The sequence below is a fragment of the Phalangium opilio genome, unplaced genomic scaffold, assembly GCF_054372755.1.
Source record: "Phalangium opilio isolate 3A_F unplaced genomic scaffold, DU_Popi_V2 ptg000390l_1, whole genome shotgun sequence".
NCBI classification, from domain to species: Eukaryota; Metazoa; Arthropoda; class Arachnida; order Opiliones; family Phalangiidae; genus Phalangium; species Phalangium opilio.
Window position 1 is genome coordinate 826,379 of NW_028324234.1, and position 24,900 is coordinate 851,278.

The 24,900-nt window shown below is 37.8% G+C and overlaps 1 protein-coding gene and 1 long non-coding RNA gene across 9 annotated transcripts in view; one reads left to right on the top strand and one right to left on the bottom strand.

The window, feature by feature from the left end:
• Fife (regulating synaptic membrane exocytosis protein fife) overlaps positions 1 to 15,741 on the bottom strand; it is a 109,528-nt gene extending 93,787 nt beyond the window's left edge. For all 3 annotated transcript variants that reach the window (XM_089861494.1, XM_089861495.1, XM_089861493.1), the window contains exons 1-2: positions 13,997 to 15,741; positions 2,986 to 3,205 (exon numbers count right to left, since the gene is read on the bottom strand). In XM_089861494.1, the coding sequence (XP_089717620.1) occupies positions 2,986 to 3,021 (36 nt within the window). In that variant the 5' untranslated portion in view covers positions 3,022 to 3,205; positions 13,997 to 15,741. The remainder of the gene's footprint in view (positions 1 to 2,985; positions 3,206 to 13,996) is intronic.
• Positions 993 to 4,891, top strand: LOC149594157 (uncharacterized). Of its 6 annotated transcripts, none has more exons than XR_016379442.1 (5): positions 993 to 1,783; positions 1,857 to 2,189; positions 2,316 to 2,711; positions 2,791 to 2,853; positions 2,919 to 4,891. It is a non-coding gene; the product is annotated as an uncharacterized LOC149594157 (long non-coding RNA). The 6 variants fall into 6 exon arrangements; XR_016379443.1 differs by having other exon boundaries at positions 2,928 to 4,891; XR_016379441.1 differs by having other exon boundaries at positions 993 to 1,614; positions 1,681 to 1,783; positions 2,316 to 2,853.
• Positions 15,742 to 24,900: the final 9,159 nt, after the last annotated feature.

Sequence of the window (24,900 nt, forward strand, 5' to 3'; positions counted from 1 at the left end):
TAGCGTCAGAAGTGAGATGAGACTAGAAGTACTGAGCTAACCAAATTCTTCACTCGGCGAAAGTGAATATTCTTGATAACACACCAACGGTTGGCCCTCTGGTGGTGGTTTCAGAATTTCCCCTCCAAAACGTGAGACGCTCGCGGTGGTAGACGACCGAACTAGATTCAAGCACCCGCGTCCGTGTTTCGCAGCTTTAGGTTGAGGGGAAGGGGGTAGGAAATGTTTTTGGAACTCGACCAATTTTTTTCTCTCTAGTTTTAGCGCGTGGAAAGCGGCATAAAATCCTCAAATTTTTTCACTAGTGCCAGGATCTACTATCAATGCTGGTAGCGTGCAAGAAAAGATCGGAACAAGCCATTTTTGCTTTCAGTTGCAAGCTGGATGTGCAATTAGGAATAAATTAGATTGCAACAACAGATATTAAATTAGGTGTAATGAGCAATTACAAATACTGAAATTGACAATCAATAGGTGTAGAAAGATTAAAGGGAGGGTGAAGTGGAAAATCAAGCGATTTTTTAATCGATTCTTCTACAAATTATAAAAACAGTCTTCATAGTGAAAAATCAGGAAATACAGTCTCCGAATGATTTATTAAAATTAGGTTCAGATTTTAAGAGTAATTTGAAATAAGCCCCTCTGACCAATCGCGTAACGCCCTGCCTTCTTTTTGTTGACAAAATTCTCGTGGCACGCAGACTCCGTGTCGAATGAAATTTATAGCGAGATTTTTTCTCGCGATGTGAACTGCCATTTGTGGCGAGAGATGTACAGCATGCGACGGAAATTTTGTTAACAGGAAGGCGGGGCGTTTCACGATTGGTCAGAGGTCCTTATTTAAAATTATCCATGGAATCTTAAGTTAATTTTAATTATAAAATCATTTGGAGACTGTATTTCCTGAATGTTTCACTATGCAGAATGGTCTTATAACTAGTGGAAGAATCGGTAAAAAAATCACTTGATTTTCCACTTCACCCTCCCTTTAAAGAGATTTATAATAAATGGTTTTACTATCTTAAAAATGTTGCCCTCGACGTCAATTTCTACGTCATCTCCCAAGAGCGAATGAAAGTCGACTATTTTCTTAAAGCATAGCCTAATGGATCACGTGGACTGCTCGAGTAAGAAGCGTGAGCGAGTGGGTTATTTTCGGTTAGCAGATTGTGACTCCGCTTTTCGCGATAGTGCGACCATGGAGAAAGGGTGCGACGGTGCGAAACCGTTAAGCCTTGGCTAGCTAAGTTTATTCACATTCAATTTAAAATTTAAATAAGATAATGAATGGCAATAAGAGCTCAATTTAGTATTATAAATAATTTATAAAAGATCAGATTTCTCGCTGCTAGATGTGGCGCATTCCAAAAACTCGACGTCCAAGGCTTAGAAACAATCAAATCGACTGGCCCTTTAAACACTCTTTGGAAACGGAAATGTTACCCAGCTGCAATACATCTCGGTCATGTGACTTAGAGACGAAACACCATTCCAACAAAGATGGCCAAGACCACTCGTTTTACTTTATTAAACCAACTATTGCCGTCGCTTCTAATTAAGGCATTACGAAAATAAACAGACTAGTTTTGAGAGAAAAACAACGGCGTAGATCAGGTATGGCCAACACGTGGTCCGCCGGGTTTTAAATAGCTGTCCATGAACTTAATCTGTCATTAAAAGGTTTGCGGCCCGCGCTTAAGGCTTGGAAATTGCTAAAAGCAGTTTCCATAAAAACAAGTTGGGAAACCAAATAAATCTCTCCGAGTAGAGCCGCAAATAAGAGGTTTTCTTAAATAATTAAATAAATATAATAGATATTAATTATTTTAATCGTAACTAATGTACGTTAATTCTAGTTATATCGTTTTAAGAAACGTTATTTCTGAAATCATTTTGAACATTGCTATTGTTGACGTTTGAATTCGAGCGTATGCCTCTTTAATTGATGATGAAGTAGAAGCCAAAAATTGCTTTCTGTGAACTACGAACGCGGTTAGGATATTGCTCATACGTTTGCTCCGCTTTGCCAACTGCGAACGGTGTGACAGACTGACAGACACATACACAGACATCTACGTCCAGTGTAATACCTCTCCCTGACGTCATCTTCACTCGGAGAGGTTAAAAAAATGAAACCGAATGTTAAGCCACTAAAGCAATTTTATCAGGCCTTCAACTTCAATTGGTCGGTAATTACATTTAACCTTTCTGTTTTAATTTTGTATTTGGTAAATGTTATTTTAGATAAAATCTATGATTAATTAGTAAAGATTCCGCTCTCGGTAATTTAATTTTGCCTTCTTTTCATTAATTAGGTAAACACACGCGTAATACTGTGCAAACAAAGATTCGTATGGTGAAAGGAAAATGGGCGCGAAAAGGAAAAATGTTTAAGGTTATTCATCTTCTCCTTTTCAAGGTAAAACCAGTGAGCACAAATAGAAAGGAGAGTCAATGATAGAAGGGGGAATGTAACTATAACAGCAGGCCACCATGGCTGAAAGACGCCACGTCATCCGTTGAGAAGGAAATTCAAAAAGGGTGAACATGAAAATACGGTTAGACCAAGGATTATTTAAAATGTCTATTTAAATAATCCTTGGTTAGAGGCTCACACCTCGGCCGAAACCTAAGCAAACTTCTCTGATTTTTTCCCTCTCCGTTGCGTCGATTGCGCATGTGCGGCACTCTTGAAGTGAGCCCCAGCACGGGTAACGTTTTTTGGACGGATAATTTGCTCTCTCTGACTCCCTTTCTATTTGTGCTCACTGTTTAAACTCATACTCATAGCGCTAATGTACTTCCTTTCGCAATTCTTTCACATTTCGTGAATGATCGTCTCTTCGGACTGTGGTCAGTTAAAACCAGCCTTTTGTCCATTCTACCTCCTTCTTTTCACAACTCAAGTCTTTATTTAGAGAATGCAGGTCTTCGCCAATCCAATTGTGTAAAGAAAAGTAAATAGTTCTTGAAAAAAGGACTCACCTTTTTCATGAAGGACATTACATTGTTGGAGATCATCTCGGCGTCAGATACGATCTTGTTGCGTGGACAATAATAACACAACAAAGCCAAGTACTAATATTTGATGGCACAACGTCAATCCGCCGCCTTCAGGCAATACACTGTAGGAGCGGTGATTCAAACAAGAGTGACAGAAAAATGCCTTCCTTTTCTATCACCAACAAGAAGGCGTTGAAAGAAGCTGAAAAGAAAGTCATTTCAATTTCATTAGTTTACCATCATTACTCGAGAATTCCGTGAGCGGATACCGTGAGAGAATATTACTCAAGAAGAATTAGGACTCAAGACTAACAAAGCTATCGAAAGAATAAATAATAAAACTAGAGAAAACAAGACGACCCAAGGGCTCGTAATAGTAGCCACATCGTACGAGTGAATAGCCCCTCGATGCCCTACCTAAACAGTAATAAAAACTTCTGCCCGGTCGGTAAAAATTTATTTAATATGTTTTTGCCTCTCCAACCGCGAAGTTATATCTCCTGGCCTCGGATAAGATCATGACTCCTAGTTGAAGAGATAGAGAGAGAGAGAAGGGGACCGTGCCTGTGACACAAACCTCTCTCTCCGAGTATAGCGCTTTATTCGAGGCCGTGTCTTAACAAGCGATCTTAGGCGAGACTGTATAGTACTGGGCTGGCAAGTGAAAGATCCGTGGTTCGATTCTCCGTGGAGGAAGAAAAGTTAAAAAAATAATTTCTTCCCTGTATTAAGTTTAAAATTCCACCTGTGAACTGTAACGTTAACTAAAATGAAAAATATTTTCTCTCGACGTTCAAAAATTACGAACGATACTGCCACTACTACGAGCATGGAAGAAGAAGGGTGTATGGAAGGGTCCTATAGTGTTAAAGAGAGCGCGTTGAAAAATCGTAACTTCCCCCTTTTCATCCCCTCCTTCCCGAGTTTATCACCAACGTTGAAAGCTTCTGCGCAGAGGCGGTAGAGAGCGGATCTAAACAGTGTATCCCTCTCTCTGTACGCGCGAGGAGGTGGCTTGCGCGCCAATATTGCGCAGAGCAGTAATCGAGTTACAGCTAGTGCCGAGAGGAGAGGAGAGTTTTCCCACGTGACCCTACATTTCGCGTAGCCGTCTGCCTATTCCCCTCACCATTCCATTACACCCTTCTTCTTCCATGCTACGAGAATGACAACAGGGCAGATCAAACTAAGAGCCTCATCGTATACTACGATGTGGCTAAAAAACGGACCTCTCTCTTATCACCACCTATATAGGAATGACTATAAACATACACAAAATAGAAATTAAAAGAACATCAGATAAAAAAACAACCCCTAATCAATCAAACAATAAAATAAAACCCCCACTTCCAGAAATGCTATATAATGTAACATCATGGATTTGCATAAATGATAGCAATTATGGACTACCATCTTTTACCTTCCACAAGGCTTTGGCTCCCGTTCAGCAAAGAAAAACATATTACTTCCTGTCTTGCGAATGAGAGGGTTATTTCAAACTCACCACTCTGGATTCTCCGGAAAGCTATATAGTTCCTTTTTCGCAAGAGACCTATCTACTTACGACTCAATCCGTGACTGTAAAGCGAATTTGGCGGCCAGCTTTTTTGCCTAGTTGGTAATCCATAACACGTAGTATTTATACATAGCCATGGTAACATGACACTTTGAATTGAAAAGCCTCAAGCAATGACTTTTACTCTTCAAATATGGAACTTCATATTTGCATACAAATCATTTTTATGGGATATTTGTTTGACCTGACCTGTATATGTAGTACCAAAAGTTCATAAATAATAACAAAAAGTATCATTAGAGTTTGTTCGAGCCATGTAATATTAGAAACATCAGAAGTCCATTAAATTATCCAAGGGAGTAAACATTACAATAGCTGTACGTCTCTGCTGGGGTAGAACTCCTTTTAACTCCATGGATGGGGTCTAGTCCCCCTCCTTTCCCAAGCCTATTAGAAATCTCGATCTCTTCTCTTGGAAATCCTTCGTCACGTGAGCGGGGCGTGACTTCTTCAGCCCATGAACGCTGCATCTCTAAAGGGACCGGAAAACGGGGTACATTCCTCTCTATAGCACGTTTGCTTTATATAACAAAATAAAGAATCTCAAAAGACCGAATGGCCTTGACTGTTCCCAACTTCACACCTCCCCCCCCCCATCCCTTCCCCCGATGCTATGCTAGAGAGAATTCGGTTTTTTTCAGTGCGAGGCGGGCGTTTTCCGGTCCCTTTAAAGATCCAGAGTTCATGTTCAGCCAATAGCGTTTTCTCTCCCAAGAGGGCAAATTTTGGCGTACGAACTCGCGCCTAAACCGGAGGTCTGAGAAAAGTTATCGCGAGGTGGCGAATGTGTCGCCCTTCTTCAGTATTGCTACACAAGAGATGGGAGTTCCAAACCCCGCTTTTCGTTACTTCCTAGGCTAATTTAATGGACTTCTGGAAACACCTAGAATAATGTCGACCCTCTTGTCGATCGTAGCACAGGAAGAACGAAGAGATTAGGCTCGATATAGAAGCCGATGCCAGCTCTGGTACCAAGAATTTAAGTTTGGATCACCCCCATATAGTACCTTTGACCCCAAAAGAGCTCTTCTCTGACTGGTTGGATCGTGTATTCGTTATGTTTGAAGGGAGAGTTCAAAGTGAGCTAGAGGATTGTGGTAAAGTTATATCTCTCGTTCGTTAGTTGTTGAAAGGGAGAGGTTTATTTTAGTAAGGGTAACGATAAAATGGGATTGTGGTAGTAGGGTTAAACATTGAATCGAATTGCGAAATGAAGTTTGGCTTTCACTGACACTTATCAACCAACAAATCAGTCAATAATAACAAGTTGCGGATGTCGAATTGCCTTAATTTATATTTTAGATTGTCATATCAGGGTTAATAAAAAACTGGGCTTCATTAAATAAAAACCCAGCCCACCGGGTTTTATTGGGTTTTTTTCTTTAGCAGTTGCGTGTATGGTATCGGTACCGATATCGTTTCCCGATAGTATCGGATCGGTTGTTTTATTATGATACTAAACAGATACTCGTTTAAAATGCATTATATGGCGCTACATGACATTTTTAGGTCTTTCAGTAATGTATTGATGGTGATAATACATTTATATGTATGTCAATAAGCTGTTATATTATTTTAGAAGTACCTATAAAGTAGTGAGCTGTGCTTGTTAATTAGTTAGCTATTTGAATTTCTAATTAATTAGCATCATTTACTAATTGAAAATGGTAATTGAATTTTAATTTTAATTACCTTAGTGCTAATTGAGAAGTAATTCTAAATAATTAGTATGCATCGGAAAGGTAATTATCTAATTAAAATTTAATTAGATTTAGGATTAACTAATTATCCAATTGGATTTTCAATTAATTTTTTACGCCAATTTGTAGGAAAAACTAAAAATCGGGGAATTTACTTTTGATTCATCTATTTGAATATGAAAAAGGCCTTATTATATCGATGAGGAAACCTTAGTGCTACTCTAAATTTTTCAGCTCCTCAAAACATGAGAGAATACTAGTACTAGTAGAAAATTTCGTATATCGTAAATCGTAACTGCCCCATTTCGAAATTTCGACTGTTTTTCCTTCTCGAATTAATAGCAGTGCCCATTGATTTACTTCTGAGGCGTCAGGAGTCCATTACAGGAACTGTGGCAAGAAAATGAAGAAATGAAACAAATTTTAACATGACGGAAGGCTTGTCTCATTTTTCGAGAATAATTCACGGCTTCCGTACCCGTTTTTCAATGGCATCAAAACATTAAACTTTGCATTACCAATGCATTATGGGCACTTTTAAACTTTTATGTTTACTTATGGTTTCTTTTTTACCTTAATTAGACAAGTAATTAATTAGAAATTAGTAATTCTAATTAATTAGTTTGATAAATAAATGCCTAATTTCTAATTGAATTTAATTAGTTTCTATGTCTAATTCCAAGTTGGCTAATTAATTAGTTCATAAATATTTACTTAATTGCTAATTATAATTCAATTAGTTGTCAGCTAATTAGCACAGCTCAGTCTAAACATTGTACTAGGTAGTATAATTCATGAAATTACTGTATAATTATTTCCTAGTATATTTAATACATATGTAAATGGCACTGAATACTAAAAATATCGGTATCGGTTGAAGTATCGGGTTTTGGATCATAGTGAGTAAATATCGGTATCGATCGATATCGGTTCATGTAATCATGTTTTCACCGGTATCGATCGGTATCGGGCTATGCCTGGTATCGGCCATCTCTATTCAAAAGCAACGGTTTAATAAAAAAAAATCTAAAAATGTTCCATAAAAAATAATAAATATTATTAAATAGTCCTTTTGAAGTTGAAGCAACAAATATCTTTAAAATTAATTTTTTAATTTTTAATAATTTAATTTAAACTTAAAGTTGGGAAACCAAAATAAACCTCCCCGATTCGATCTTCGCAATTAGGAGGTTTTTCTTAATTAATTGAATAAATATGATTGATATTAATTATTTTAATTGGCAGTAATTTACATTAATTCTAGTTAAATCGTTTTAAGAAACTTCATGCCTAAAATAATTTTAAACATAGCTATTGTTGACGTTTTAATTCAAGCGTATGCCTCTTTAAGAATTTTTGCAAATTTAGGGATATAAAGCTATTGATTCACAGTAATAAATGATAAGAAAAGCAATTGCGTGAAACTTTGGTGGAAGCCCTAGCTGCTATTGGGAGGAGGCTAGACGTTTCTCGTAACTCTAGCCAATCGCCGCGTACTTCTTAACCCTAGCGATGATAATGGAGTAGAAGCCAAAAATTGCTTTCTGCGAACACATTTGCTCCAATTTGGCAACTGCAAACGCGGTGACGTTTTCCATTCGGAGAAGTAAAGTCGGTAAAACTTTAATTTGCTCACTTGGTTTTTCATTAGCGAGACATCCGCTGCTTTTTGTTCAAGGTTTGATGACACCTAAGACTAATCACCTATTTATGTATCGCGCTCTCATAGACGGCACGAGGTTGACACCAACCCTTTAGACGATTGTTATCACTTGGGATAGCTCGCTTAAGTAGTTAGAGAATCGCCCTATTGTCTGCTTCAGAATAGAAACGTTTCAATATTTTCTATCACACCTTAAGTGAATTGGCACAAGCATCGTTCTAATACCTTCGTATTTTTGATATCGAAATTTAACAAAAGAGACGTAACTCTATTTAGGTATATCTCTTGAAGAATTTAAGTGGACAGACAATTGCAGTAATTAATAGCGCAGTGTAATGGATTCTGCATATTTTCTATAGCGGCACACCTAAGTTTATTGGTGGGGCCGTAGCTTAGACCCGCGTGAATTTTGTTTTGTTCTAAAATCTAGTTAATGGGGAATAATTTAGCTTGTGATTGAAGTAGGTGCTAGATTCGAGGTAAAGCGACCTACGCTTATAAATTTGAAATTACCAGTAATTTTCATCGGTAACTTACCAGTAATTTTAATCGGTAACTTACCAGTAATTTTAATCGGTAACTTACCAGTAATTTTAATCGGTAACTTACCAGTAATTTTAATCGGTAACTTACCAGTAATTTTAATCGGTAACTTACCAATAATTTAAATCGGTAAATTACCAGTAATTTTAATCGGTAATTTACCAGTAATTTTAATCGGTAATTTACCAGTAATTTTAATCGGTAACTTACCAGTAATTTTAATCGGTAACCTACCAGTAATTTTAATCGGTAACTTACCAGTAATTTTAATCGGTAACTTACCAGTAATTTTAATCGGTAACTTATCAGTAATTTTAATCGGTAACTTACCAGCAATTTTAATCGGCAATTTACCAGCAAATTTAATGGGTAACTTACTAGTAATATTAATCGGTAACTTACCAGTAATTTTAATCGGTAATTTTTCCCTCTAAATTACAATTTTTTAAAATAACGGAAAATTCACATCTCTAAGCCCCACGATGTTTTCAGTAATTTATTTCCAAAATTTTTACTGTCATCATAAGTTTATGAGTGATATGTTCCTTCCATAAGTATGACACTTCCGATCCTAATGCTTCCTGAGAGACTTAAAGCCTCAGATAAATAGTTCGAGAACGACGGAAGCGAGTCAATTGAAGTCCTACACTCGGTGGTTAATTTTGCAGGACTTCCATCTAGGTCCTATTTAGTTTGCATTAATAAGCCTTTGACATCAGCGCCTGACCACCAGGCGTATGTCGCTTTACCTTGAATCTATGACCTATTTCAATCACTTTGTGACAAGCTCCAGTATTTTTTAACCAGTGACAAACTTATGGATGGAACATATCACTTATGAGCTTATGCTCATATGAAATCGCTTAGCACTTGTTGATTTTGAACAATATTATTTGCGTAGCTTTTTGATGATTTCAATTCCACAGTTCTGACTGAGACCGATAATATAACCAGGAACGGAAAATTGTTTAATATTTATCAGAAGTCCATTAAATTAGCCAAGGAAGTAACCAACAGCGGGGTTTGGGACTCCCCTATCTTGTGTAGCAATACTGAAGGAGGGCGACACATTCACCACCTCGCGATAACTTTTCTCAGACCTCCGGTTTAGGCGCGACTCGTACGCCAAAATTTACCCAATTGGGAGAAAAACAGCTATTGGCTGAACTTGAACTCTAAAGGGACCGGAAAACGCCCGCCTCCCACTGTAAAAACCGAGTTCTCCTTAGCTTAATAGCATCGGGGGAAGGGATGGGGGCTGTGAATTTGGGAACAGTCAAGGCCATTCGGTCTTTTGTGATTCTTTATTATATGTATGTATAAAACAAGGTGCTATAGAGAGGAATCTCCCCCGTTTTCCGGTCCCTTAAGAGATGCAGCGTTCATGGACCGAAGAAGTCACGCCCCGCCCACGTGAATAAAGATTTCCTAGAGAGGAGCTCGAGATTTCTAATAGAGCTATATCAGTTGAAGGGGGGAAACGTCACAGTTGGGCCTGCCAATAAACGGAGTCGGTTTTCACCCTCCCTCCGTGCGGGCCCCTGAAGAACTCTATGCTAAATTTCCCGCACAATATGGCGCCTAGGCGGGACTAGCGAAACCCCGCCTCAAAAGCTCTCCTTTCCCCCCGAATTGAAATAGCTCTATAGGGTTAGGAAAGGGGAAAATACCTAAACCCCTATCCATGGAGTTAAAGGGAGTTTTACCCCAGCAGACGTACGTAATTGTTTACTTCCTAGGCTAATTTAATGGGCTTCTGTCTTTATGCATGCGACGCATGATCTATGGATAGAGGGAGCGCCAGAGTGAATAATCTAAAGGTCGTCATGACAATACGATGTTGGCCCCAACTAGGCCCGGGTCTCGCGCTCCTTTTGCCAGCCCCTTGTCTCTCGTTGGCATGGTGATTATACAGTGTGGGAAAGATCAGACCAACACCAGTGAGCACAAATAAGAAGGAAAGTCGGAGAGACCAAATTCTCCGTCAGCCCCCTACCTTTCAAAAACGTTACCAGTGCTTGGGCCCTCTAAGAGAGTGCCGCACATGCCCAATCGGAGCAACGAAGAGGGAAAACAAATCAGAGAAGTTTGTTTACGTTTCGGCCAGTATTACAGCCGAGGTGTGAGCCTCTAACTGTATTTTCGTGTTTGAATCTCCTTTCTATTTGTGCTCACTGCTAAAAGCTTTCTTTGTGGACAACCCTCAATACTGTCAACGGATGAATTCTTACAAAATCATCAGTAATCACAATCATTTTTGTGGGTAATCAAAGGTAATCAGAGAAATCTCCGATAATCACTGGAAATCACGTGAAACCTCGAAAAAATCTGAAATAATCACATGATATACTAGTAAACTTTTGTAATCACCTCGGCAATCACGCATTTCGTGAAATAATCACGCATAATCAATCGATGAATTCGAAAATCCCAAAATAAAAATCGTAATCAGTTGAAATAGAAATAATCACTGCATTCATCGTAATTCACGAAGAATTCAGTGGTAATCACGGAATTCAATAAGAAATAACCGGAATTCATTGGAATTGAAACAGAAATCACAAGTAATCTGCGGCAATAACGGGGAATCAGTGTAAAGATTATGGAAATCATTTAAAATAATCGTAATCACGGAAATCAAGGAATTCGTTCAGTAATCAACGAAATTCACTTAAAAATTCAGAAATCCGAAATCAGGTGTTCAAAAGTTTTAGCGAATGACTAGCCCCTCGCTTGGAAACCATTGGAGACAATTACTCGTACTTCCTGCATCATGAGTTTAGTGCTTGCAAATGTATCTCAAGACATGGACAGTCGTCCTGAAGAGTGCCTTCACCACATTGGTAGACACATCGAATATTTACGTTGACGTTTTTACCAAACAAATTCAGGCCCGAATTTCGAAAATATTTATAGGAATTATATTTTTTAATGAAAATGTAGGATTTTATAGGACGGTTTTTCCAGAATTATAGGATTATATAGGACTAATATACTAAAATACTAATTTTTCTTTTTTTAAAGAACCTGTACTGCAAAGTGCAAACAGGGGCATTAATTAGGCAAAATGTTCAAAAACATACCCTCCACAGGAATAGCATTACACCCAACTTTGGAGGCTCATAACTCTTGTTCTACCATGATACGGGGTTTTCCTTTGAGTATATTATAGCCTTATTTGCACCCACCATCTAACCATACTAAATATGTAGGGCTATAGCAAACAGGGGCCGAGTAATTATGCAAAATGCTTAAAAACATACCCTCCATAGGAATAACATTACACTAAACCTTAGAGGCTCATAACTCTGGTTCTACTAAAAATTCGCCTAAATTTCAAAATTATATGATTTTTGGCGATTTTAGCCAAAGTTATAGGTTTTTATAGGACAGTTTTAAAAATTTAGGATTTTATAGGAATTATAGGACCTCTGGGGCCCTGGAAGTTCTAATTTGTGCCCTAAGTTTTAAAACTAAACGTAGGACTGTGCTTTACAACATTTTATTGCATTCAGGCATATTCTCCAATATTCTTTTTGTAACTTGTCACTCGTTGTCATTAGCATACAATAAAAAATGAATCACAAACATTTATTCACACCCTATATAATATAGTATAGTGACGTCGTCCGTTGGCAGTATTGGGGGTCTGATCTCGACCTCACTGTATAGCAAAATGCCCCTTTCTCCAATACTTCTACTATAATATAAATGTACTTAGGGTTTAAAATACAAAAAACTTTTGAAATATACCACCCCATTTCATCGAGTAATATTAATATTTAAATAAAACCGGAAGTATATAATACTTCTCTTTGAGAGAAGTGTGCCACCACAAAGCGAGCCGGGTAATTGTAACATGATTCTTCCCAACATCATCTTATTAACATTTAGAGTGCACAAGGTTACTCAACCGAATCATGCACACACGCCATGTAAAGAGTTCCCCTCATCATTACTCTATTAGCGCTGCTTAACTATTTGCCAAGGCGCATACGCTTGTGTGTTTTTGTCCCAGCCACGTCAAGACAATCAAGGTTTGTGCCTACTTGATTGCTACTTGGATTTAGTAAATACTAAACAGTTATAGAATTCAACGCAAGGTGGGATAGGTACCCATTTGAAGTTTTATGAGCGGGAGAGCAAACTAAAAGGGCTCCCCCGCATGGCAAGAATCATGTTACATAACTAAGGTATTGGGCGTTGCTATTTATGTCCGGGTTTCAGGCATAAATAGCACAAAAAACCTAATTGTGTCATCCATCATCTATTATCCCCTTCTGATAAAATCGACGGGCTAGTCAATTCACCAAAATTTTGGAAACCTGATTTCTGAATTTTTATGTGAATTCCAATGATTACTGAACGAATTCCTTGATTTCTGTGATTACGATTATTTTCGGTTATTTCCATAAACTTTACACTGATTTCCCGTTATTGCCGCAGATTACTTGTGATTTCTGTTTGAACTCCAATGCATTCCGGTAATTTTTTCGTAAATGCCTTGATTACCACTGGATTCTTCGTGAATTACGATGAACGCAGTGATTATTTCTATTTCAACTGATTATCATTTTTATTTTGGATTTTCGAATTCCTCGATTGATTATGCGTGATTATTTCACGAAATGTGTGATTACCGAGATGATTACAAAAGATTACTAGTAAATCAAGTGATTAATTCAGATTTTCTCAAGTATTTACGTGATTTCCAGTGATTATCGGAGATTTCTGATTACCCACAAGAATGATTGTAATTATTGTTGATTTTCTAAGAATTCTAGAAATCAAGTCATCGATATCTGCGGTTTTGTACACCTGATTATTCAAGTGACTAACCCCTCGGATAAAATTAAGTGAACACTGTTTTTAAAAGCTACGATTTCGTAGGCTTCCATGATAATAATATTTCCTTTGTACGAGAAACAGAAGTACGAATGCTTTCCAACATAGAGAGGGGAATTCTTCCATCTATCCGCTTTACGTCATTGCAGATTCGACAACAGGTGTGTAAGGTTTCAACAAGTCCCTTCTAAAGCAGAAGTGCTACCCTTAGCCCTTAATATTTAGACGCAAAACCTTTCGAAAGGGTTAAATCCTCTAATTTTTATTAAAGTTAATATTAAACAAATGCGAGGAAACTTCTGAGACTTTTCTTCAAAATGTACTAGTGCATGAGGCTTAGCAAATCGAGTTTTAAATTTAAACTACTGCAAATATTTTAAGTTGGGCGTTAAATTGTGCGTTTAACATCTTATATTTATTATGCATTTATGTTAATTTCAAATTTGTTATTTTAAAACTAAAGGTACGAAAATTAACACAAAAAACTTTGAAACCTTTTGAAATTTTTTAGTAAAGAAGTGTTGAAAAAATCACCTAATATCCACTGATATCGTAATAAAAATTAAATTAAAACCTCGAAAATAATTATACTTTGAAAATAATTATACTATGAAAACAATTTGCAAGTGTCAACAAGAAAAAGATTAAGTCTAAAATTAAAATTACTTGATTTTTCTATTCTGAAGAATTATCCAATGGAATCCTTTGGTTAAATTTGAATCGTCGTTGATTGGGGAGAGGCTAAAAAGCGGTCGTATCCATAGGCTATCACTCACGTATTCAAATACAGTCGAAGAAGCTTAGAATGGTCCTCGTATGTTTTAGGTCGTCTCTTGGTTCGGATACTGGGTTTTAAAAAACACACGAGTATATTTTTTTTTTATTTATTTCCTATCTAGCCGAGTCCCCGGTACGTGTATCGGCCTCGCGAAAGATTCCTTCTTGGACGAACCGTTAGTTCCATGGCCGTCCCACTGTTCAGGTAGTGCCTCCGTCGGAAAACCACCAGCGCATCCAACAGGTTGCTATAGCGAGAATCCCTGACGTAGACCATGCGTAGTAGGGGCGAGCAATGAGCACAAACAAGGAGGAGAGTCAAATATTGAAGGTAAGTATAACGCCCGGAAACATGACTCTCACGCGCACCTATCTCGGCGCACAGCCGAGGAGTAAGACTTCACGTCATCCGTTGAGAAGGAAATTCAAAAAGGGTAAACACGAAAATACGGTTAGAGGCTCAGAACAGAGATCAGCGTGGTAACTGTAGCTTTGTCTACGATTAGTTGACGCATTTTTACCTCTCCGAGTGACGATGTCGTCACGGAGAGGTAATACACTGGACGTATCTGTGTGTCTGTCTGTCACCGCGTTCGCAGTTGGCAACTCGGAGCAAACTTGTTCGCAGAAAGCAATGTTAGCTTCTACTCCATTATCATCGTTGGGGTTAATATTTACGCGGTGATCGGGTAGGATTACGAGAAACGTCTAGCCTCCTCCCAAAGGCAGGCAGGGCTTCCACCAAAGGTTCACGCAATTGCGAGTTTTCTTATCATTTACTGTGAATCAATCGCCTTATATTCCGCAAATTGTTAAAGATTTAACTAGAATTAAGCTTAATTATTGACGATTAAAATCATTAATATCAATTATATTTATTTAATTATATAAGAAAAACCTCTTAATTGCGTCTCGACTCGAAGATTGTTTTTTTAGTTTCCCAACTTGTTTTTAACTACTTGTAGGCCGCGGTAACCACAACATTTTATTATAACCATGTATTTCTGTGAATATTGAGAACTTGAAAAAATAAAACACTGGAAAGGGACAGTAGATTAAAAACCAGAAACAAATTTGATAATTACCGAGGCACTGTAAGCACGCAGGAGTATCACCTAAGCCTCGGCCGTAATACTGGCCGAAACGTAAACAAACTTATCTGATTTTTCCCCCTCCGTTGCGCCGATTGCGCATGTGCGGCACGCTCTTACAGAGCCCCAGCATTGGTAACGTTCTATAAAAGGGGAGTGGGGGCTGACGGAGATTTTGGTCTCTCCAACTCTCCTTTCTATTTGTGCTCACTGGGTCGAGAAACCAAAGCTGAGAGAGAGGAGAGTGGAGAGAGACGCACGCTTTCTACAAGTCGACCCAACTCCAAGCACCGTTTCTTTTCATTTTCAATCGCCGCCCGCCGCGCGCACCGTTAAGCCTCGTCCACCTTCTCTCTTCTCTCTGGTCACAGCCCAGCCAGCTCTGGTTCTCTTCAAATTTTCATCTCTATCAGACATGTAGATCCGTTGTAGAGGTTAGTAGGACGACACATGGTTGCGCGATTCGAATGGTTGCTTAGTTTCGACTGATAACGAACGTCCTGACTCCACTGCATGGCCAGTATCGTTAGAAGCAGCTGGATGCGAGTGGAAACGATTCCTTATCTACATTTCAATAATAACATAATTACAATTTAAAAGACCGATAAAAATATTCGCCTAGTAGTGGTTTTACCATGAACTCTGGATCTCTAAAGGGACTGGTAAACGGGATAGATTTCTTTAAATAAAACCAGGTGCAAAAATCGTTTTGCATTACTCCGTGTGGTTTCCAATGTGCTAAGGTTGTTCAGCACCCAACTACCATCTAAGGCTGTACAGTGTCTCTCATACACAATGAAGTTACGAAGTGCCTCATAAACTTGAGAATTCACTACCCAATTCAATACACGCGAAATACAGTGACCACGACACTATAAGGTGCCATTTCTAGTTTAGCATACATTTTTTCTCTTTCCCTAAATAATAGAAAATCAACACAATCATAAATAAAAGAAATTTCACAATTTTGTTTGCCAAAACATTAAATCCACCAACACACTGGTCAATCGAAGGTGTTCCCGATATCTAAGTTCAAAGCCAACCCCGCCGTGTCTAATCGCTTCCCAAGGATGTCAAAAACCGGTTTTTTCAACTCCGGAGCACCGGTTTTTTAATTCTTCGGTTTTAATCGGTTTTTTAAAATGAAAACTGAATCAATTTTTTTTTAATTCACAAAATTAAGTTTTTGTTTTTCGTCACTTATTACTTAGCTTCGGATGACTGCTAGCAGTCTACCACCATGGAGACATATCAAAGGAGACGTAGATGCATGTAATGCAATTTTAAAGGAACTTTCCTTCACACTCCATCTGTGGAGTAATTTTCCATTGGCATATTGTAGAATGCCAATGGAAAACGGCATTACTTAACGCCTATCGGTAGGCCTACTACCTAATCGGTACTATTATTTGGTCTTTGAGTTTACGTTGGAGTATAGCATTTTTCAACATTTATCATAAAGGGCCGGATAAAAACCGGGTTTCTGTCAAGTTTTTAGGATCGGTTAAACTGGCCATTAAAAGTAATCGGTTAACCGAAAACCGGTTTTTTTCTGGGAAGTTGACATCCCTACGTTCCCAGTGAGGTTTACAAAAAATGGTCCTAAAGTCGAAAACCTTGTGGGCCAGGGACAATAAAAACTCATACTCATAAACGCTGCATCTCTGAGGGGACCGGGAAACGGGTTAGATTCCTCTCTATAGAACGTTTGATTTATAAAAATAAAAGAATCACAAAAGACCAAATGACCTTGAGTGCTCCCAAATTCAAAGCCCACATCCCTTCCCCTGATGCTATGCTAGAGAGAACTCGCTTTGTACAGTGGCGTGTGGAAGGCAGGCGTTTTCTGGTCCCTGTAGAGACCCAGTGTTCATGTTTATACAACAATACTCACCGTTTCGAGAGGACTAAAAGTGTGGTCCTTCATGATTGGTGAGAATATCTGGGCAACTTATTAGAGCGTTTTATACTGATGACGCCATGTCTAGTTGGTCGTCCAAAACCACGTTTCCAGATCTTTTTCAACGTTTTCCGATCAGTCAGGGATGTGAGGTTTTAAGTATTTTTCTGGATAAAGTAGACGGGGAACGACTCTTCTCGCAGTATTATAATATACTCGTGAGTCGTGTAGAACTGTAGGCACGCTGGCGTGTCCAAGGCTAAGCCTCTATTTTGAAACTGATAATTAACCATTTAAATAACAATTTAAAAGATGCTTAGCCTTAACTGCGTTGTTGATAACAACAAGGACTCTAAGCAGACGACAACTAGAAGTAATAATAATAAAAAAGTCTTCGTGCTTCCGTAGTTCAAAGATTTCAAGTAGAATCGAGAATAATATGAACCGAGTCGAATTGACTGCAATTCTTTAATCCAGTTCTAATGAGGGAAAAACAACTTGCAGGCGAATTGTTTTTATCGGTCTATTGTGAGGAGTTCATAGATTTAACACTACTCCTTGACACATGTTTCTTTTCTTATAACATTGGAATAGACCCAACCAACAAATCTTTTGAATTTTTGCAACGGCTCAGATGTCGTGCTTGGGTTTTGAGGCAAGAAAGGGATAACCTGATTGGCATGATTTTGCCATGCGCAGAACCTGTTTTGCCCCAACAGTGAGACTCTAATCCAATCAGATTTATTTTTGCCGCTCAACGACAGATGGTACTACAGTCAACTTTGTTAGTCACATGATCCTATCCCTTAGATGGAGGCGAGACCAGACCAACTTGTTTATTTGTTGGTTGGGTCTATTCGTCTAGTACTTCAGAACAGCCTCTCGTTGGTAATTGGGCCACCTTATTCAATGGTAGGTACATAGTCTCTAGGCTTATCTATATCTGTATAAATCAAAGTCCTGACTGACTGACTGACTGATAATCAACGCCCAGCCCAAACCGCTTGCCCTAGAAGGCTGAAAATCAGATAACTATCTTTTAAGGGGTACGTCCTCAACATCATAAGTCTTCGAGTTAAGATTATCATCTATATATTTATATAAATCAAAGTCCTGACTGACTGATAATCAACGCCCTGCCCAAAACGCAAGGCTGAAAATTTGCAGAAACGTTACTCATGTAGTAAGCGCGTAATAAGAAAGATTTTTCCAATCCTCCACCATCTTAATGAATGGCGCCCAGAAATGTTAAAAATCTTATCTATGCAACAAAGTCCGCGCGTTTCTATCGACTTCGCAAATTTTTAGCACATTGGTTTCTTTTAACCTTTAGACGGTTTTTAAATGGCGTCCAGAAATTTAAAACCCTTCTTTATGGAATAACGTCCACGTGAAAAGTGATAAAAAATGTCCCGACGGGCTGACGGGCAACGCCGAGTGCCTTATTTGTCATCAGTAAAATCAGAAGTAAGATGAGACTAGAAGTACTGAGCTAACCAAATTATTCACTTGGCGAAGGTGAATATTCTTGGTAACACACCAACGGTTGGCCCTCTGGTGGCAGTTTCAGAATTTCGCCTCCAAAACGTGAGACGCTCACGGTGGTAGACGGCCGAACTAGATTCAAGCACCGGCGTCCGTGTTCCGCCGCTTTAGGTTGAAGGGAAGGGGGTAGGAAATATTTTTGGAACTCGACCAATTTTTTTTCTCTCTAGTGTAGGCGCGATGGAAGCGGCATAAAATCCTCAAATTTGTTCACTAGTGCCAGGATTCACTACCAATGCTAGAGAGAGCCCTTCACTTCTAGTCTCATCTCACTTCTGGTAAAATCTACCCATTTATATAATTTTGATGGAAGTTCTAATTACACACGAGCGACGCCGTGAGTAACAGCTAGTATATATATATATATTTTCTCACGGTATCCGCTCACGGAATTCTCGAGTAATGATGGTAAACTAATGTTCAGCTTCTTTCAACGCCTTCTTGTTGGTGATAGAAAAGGCAGGCATTTTTCTGTCACTCGTGTTTGAATCACCGCTCCTACAGTGTATTGCCATTCGTCTCGCAACCCTAGGAAAAACTTAGCTTGGAGAATCGGCAATAGGAGAATGTAATACACGTGCCACGGCTGTCGGTCCCTCTATTCGAAGACTCCGTAATATTCTAGGAACTCCGCGAAAGGACCATACTTTTTACTTCATCCCTTATCCCAGTTCTTTTTCGCCTCTCTCATCCACCATGAACCAATAAATCGGCAGGACCTGGATGTCGCTGCGTTCAGCAGAGCTCACCAAGCAAAACAGTGGATTTTGGAGAACTTTTACGGTTGAGCTCTGTCGTCATAATGACATCATAGCTTTGCTGAACGCTTTTAACCTGTCATCGGTGTTTTAAAAATGATGGTAGAGCAATAAAGCTTGCAAAGTACCATGGCTTAACAAAACTTGTATGAAAACATATTTATAGAGATAAATAAGAACAACTTTAATAATTAAAATTAGAAAGACTTACATGTCTCTTAAAATTCTCGCCTTATCAAATGGGTTCACGGTATAGTCCCGTCAGAATCAGCAAGAGATATTTGTAATAATTCTTTATTTCGCCAAGCTGAGAACTACGCGTTTTACGTCACGCAATCCAAAAAACCGGTGACCGCGTTGGCTCAGTGCTGAGCAGCGTGACGTCAAACCCCCTAAAAAAATCCCGTGAAGAATTTGGTTGTCTCGATACTTCTAGTCAATTATCTTACTTCTGATGAAATTTAGGTAAGTTTGCGGGTTAGTATTTCTGACTTGCGAAAGTACATTTACGACTATTAGTTTTGTTTGCAAAATGTCTTTGCATTTGCCGATTGAAACTGTGTCCCGAAAAGCCTACATTAGAGAATGCTGCAGCGCATTGAGACACAATGTTAAATGGCGTAATAATGAAGTAGTCCATATCAAGTGCGGTTGAAACGACGTGATTACAGATTGCTATTAACGTTACTATTTTCAGCAATTTAAGCCAAAGCGATCTGACTTTAATCATCTTGACTTACACGTGTAATACCACAAAATGCAGGGAAAATTAGAATCTGTTTGTTCTCGAAAAACATTGCGATAAGCGTTGAGACCAATAATAATGTTCACATCAATGCATTTTTATTAGCCGTTTAACACAGAAATCAACACTTTACATTAAAAGCCTCTCGTCCATTGACGATTAATAAATTGTGTTTGTCAAATTTGATAGTGACGCCCGTAATAATTATTTCTTTCTAACTATATTAAATGGAGGGTGAAGTGGAAAATCAAGTGATTTTTTATCGATTCTTCAAATTCTAAGACCAATCTGCATAGTGAAACATCCAGGAAATACAGTTTTCAAATGATTTTATAATTAAAATTATGCTGAGATGTTTTGGATTATTTTAAATAAGTACCTAAGCGCGTAACGCCCTACCTTCTTGTTAGCAAAATTCTCGTGGCACACAGACTCCGTGTCGAATGGAATTTATCGCGAGATTTGATTAAATCGTGGCGCGAGATGTAAAGCGTGCAACTGGAATTTTGTTAAGCGATTGGTCATAGGTCCTTATCTCAAATTATCCTTATCTGAATCTAATTTGAATTTTAAAATCATTCCGAGACTGTATTTCCTTAATGTTTCACTATGCAGACTGGTCTTATAATTAGTAGAAGAAGAATCGAAAAAAAATTACTTGATTTTCCACTTCACCCTCCCTTTATGAACATTGTTACTACAATAATTGTTTTGCAATTATTATTAGCTATTAATACTAAAATATTAACAATGATCAAATTTAAAGATTTGCTTAACATCTACAAAATGTATTCGTAAATGTTAAAAATTGGGTCCATGGTTAAATATTCATTAAAAACAGCTACTTCATGAATTTTTTCACATAGTACTTTATTTTAAAGTATATTTAAAATTTGGTTTTTTTAAATATACTTTAAAACCGGGTTCAGAAAAACCCGGGTTTTTTTAAAAAAAGCCCAGCTCAGCGGGTTTTATTGGGTTTTTCTGGGTTTTATTGGGTACTTGGGTTTTTTTTTGGGGTTTTTATCTTTAGCAGCTTTGTGCATGGTAGAAATTTTCTTTCAAACGTAACTGCTAAATAATATTAAATGGTACTTTTTAAGTGGAAACAACAAATATCTTTAAAATGAAATTATTCTAATATTCAAATTCATCAAAATTGTAGATCTTAGTGTTGGGTTTTATTAAGTGGGTTTTTTATGGTGGGTAAAACCCAATAAATCCCGCGGGTTTTTTCGGGCTGGGTTTCTTTTAATTCGAACCCTGCTTTAAAATATAGAAAGATGTAAAAAATTCCATGAAGTAGCAGTTCTTTTAAAAACAAGAGAAAACGTATTCTTCATCATTAATACCAGGAGTTCAAGCATGAACTCCTGTTAGTACCAATTTTCTATTTTTTTTTAGTTATTTTTATTGGTGTCTATTTACAAATAGGAATTTAAAGTACTATCAAAAAATCCCTGTGCTTTCTTACAAGTCTATAATTGTAGTTGATATGAATGTTTACACGTGAATGTTAATAATAACAATTAATAGTTACTTAAATCCGTAGTACGAGGAGCAGAATTTAGTTATCACAAATATAGGTTAAATATATTTCTAGAGCATTTACTGAAGGCGAGGGGTCGGACGTTTTGGAGAACGTTTACGGGATTTGGAATCCCATTTGATTTCTGCAGATTTCATGTCGTTTCGTTTGATTTCGAAATTAGAAAAAATCCAACGGATTTCGTCGGATTTTGAGATTTTACCCGAGATTTCGACGGATTTTGCGACATTTCGCTTTATTTAGTTGGATTTTGATGTATTTCCCGTGATTTTCTCGGATTTTGAGATATTTTTCGTAATTTCGTCAGATTTTGTGATTTTTTTAATTTTGGATTTCGTGAATTTTGTAATAAATTTCGTGATTTCTTTACTGATTTTGTGTATTCGCTTCTGATATTGTGATTTCTTTACTGATTTTGTGATTTTTTGCTGATTTTGTGATTCTTTTTACTGATAAATTGTGTAAATTTTTTGGTATCGTTCCTTTCAACCGAATTCCCAATGGACCGAAATCCCATTCGACCGAATATCCCGCAATGATCTGGGTGCACCCGCCAAGTTGTCGTGCACTACCAGCAATCCTTTACCCGAAACATTTCAGCCTCATTTTGACCCCCTCTTAACTCGGTACTGGGGAATAGTACACCACTCATATTTGCACCTCAAGGGCACAGTGTTAATCCTAGGAAGTCCTCCAACTTCCAGCTTTCTAACTCATTTGGTTTCTGTGATAATCCTATGTGAAAATGACACATTATGAGACTGACTGACTGACACATCATCAAAACCTCTAGGGCATTTCCGGTGGTGCTAGAATGATGAAATTTGGCATACTTGTACCACTAAGCATACAATCAAAGGGAAAAGTCCCAAAAGCGGGAGTTCCCCCCTTTTAGCCCCTGAAATGGGGGTTTAAAATTAGAGTCATCATCTAAACCTCTAGGGCATTTCCGGTGGTGCTAGAATGATGAAATTTGGCATACGTGTACCACTAAGCATACAAGCAAAGGGAAAAGTCCCAAAAGCGGGAGTTTCCCCCTTTTAGCCCCTGAAATGGGGGTTTAAAATTAGAGTCATCATCTAAACCTCTAGGGCATTTCCGGTGGTGCTAGAATGATGAAATTTGGCATACTTGTACCACTAAGCATAGAAGCAAAGGGAAAAGTCCCAAAAGCGGGAGTTTCCCCTTTTAGCCCCTGAAATGGGGGTTTAAAATTAGAGTCATCATCTAAACCTCTAGGGCATTTCCGGTGGTGCTAGAATGATGAAATTTGGCATACTTGTAACACTAAGCATACAAGCAAAGGGAAAAGTCCCAAAAGCGGGAGTTTCCGCCTTTTAGCCCCTGAAATGGGGGTTTAAAATTAGAGTCATCATCTAAACCTCTAGGGCACTTCCGGTGTTGCGGGAATGATAAAATTTGGCATACAAGTAGGACTTAGCATTCAAAGAAAGGGAAAAGTCCCAAAAGCGGGAGTTTTCTCCTTTTAGCCCCTGAAATGGGGGTTTAGAATTAGAGTCATCATCTAAACCTCTAGGGCACTTACGGTGTTGCGGGAATGATAAAATTTGGCATACAAGTAGGACTTAGCATACAAAGAAAGGAAAAAGTCCCAAAAGCGGGAATTTTCCCCTGTTAGCCCCTGAAATGGGGGTTTTATAATTTATATCCCCTCGTAATAGGACATTATAATTTAATTTTTTCGTCTTTTAATATTAATATTTTTTACTAATATGATTCTTTCTTATTATTGCAAAATTTATGTTTTTTACATAATGTTTTAGTAATTAAATTTTCTACTCATTTCCTTTTCATTTCGTCTGAAATGGTTCTAAGCGTGTTTTGATTCATTTAGTTTTTCTTAAATCTATTCTGTTGATTAAAAGTGTTACTTGCCACAATATTGTGTTCTTCGAATAGAAATACGGTTAACAATTATCACAGCCTGAGAAAAAAAAAGAAAGTTGAATGCAAAAAAGTTGAAAAAGGCAAAGCCAAGTAAAACTCTTGGAAAGAACAAATAAAAATCTAAAAGTACAAATGTTTATTTCACTTCATAATCCTACTTCTATAAATCTACAAGAACATGCACGTACAAAAAGGAGTGAAATCTCACCAAAAACATCTCTGTAAAAATATGCCAAGTTGTTTGGCCGTAAAAAGAAGTGAGATCTAAAATACGGCCAAGTTATTATCTCCAGGTGAACCAACATTTTATTCGACTTAAAACTTCTCAAGAATGTTTTTCTGACTTGGCCATTAGCATTCCAAACTTGCATCCTTCTTCTTTGCACCCGTGAAGGTTAATAACGGAAATTACAAGTTTAACCACAAAGGCTTATCAAGAATATTTAACCAATTTGATTTAATATTTTAATTTCGATCCATATCTGGAATTAAACGAATCCTTGATATGCAAATGGCCAAGTCAGAAAAACATTCTTGAGAAGTTTTAAGTCGAATAAAATGTTGGTTCACCTGGAGATAATAACTTGGCCGTATTTTAGATCTCACTTCTTTTTACGGCCAAACAACTTGGCATATTTTTACAGAGATGTTTTTGGTGAGATTTAAGATTTCCAGCCCAATGGCTATATTCCCGATGGACCGAAATCCCAATCGTCCGAATATGCCCCTAAAAAATACATGAATATAACTTGAAACACTGTAGCCGTCAGCGATTCGGTGGTGTAGTGGATACGATGTTGAACTGCGAAGCGATAGGTTGTTGGTTCGAATCTCCGAAAGGTATGTTAATAAAAGTACATGTTTCGTGACACTAATTAAAACGCTCACTTTCAAGGCAAGAGATATATAGAATTAATAAACAAATTGTGCTTAAAATGAAGTACAGTCTTAATGGTAGTTCCATCAATGTTTTTAAATTATAAAATTTTAATATTTTGGTTTCGGGTGGGTTGGGTTAGGTTAGGTTAGGTTAGGTTAGATTAGGTTAGGTTAGGTTAGGTTAGGTTAGAATAGGTTAGGTTAGGTTAGGTTAGCTTAGGTTAGGTTAGCTTAGGTTAGTTTAGGTTTGGTTTGGTTTGGTTCCAATAATTCGTTGACACCTTTTCCAAAATATGCTCCTTTTAATTAGCTACCACCTTTTCCAAAATATTATCCCTTTAAAAAGCTACCACCTTTTCCAAAACATTCTCCTATTAATTAGCTGCCACCTTTTCCAAAAGATTTTCCTATTAATTAG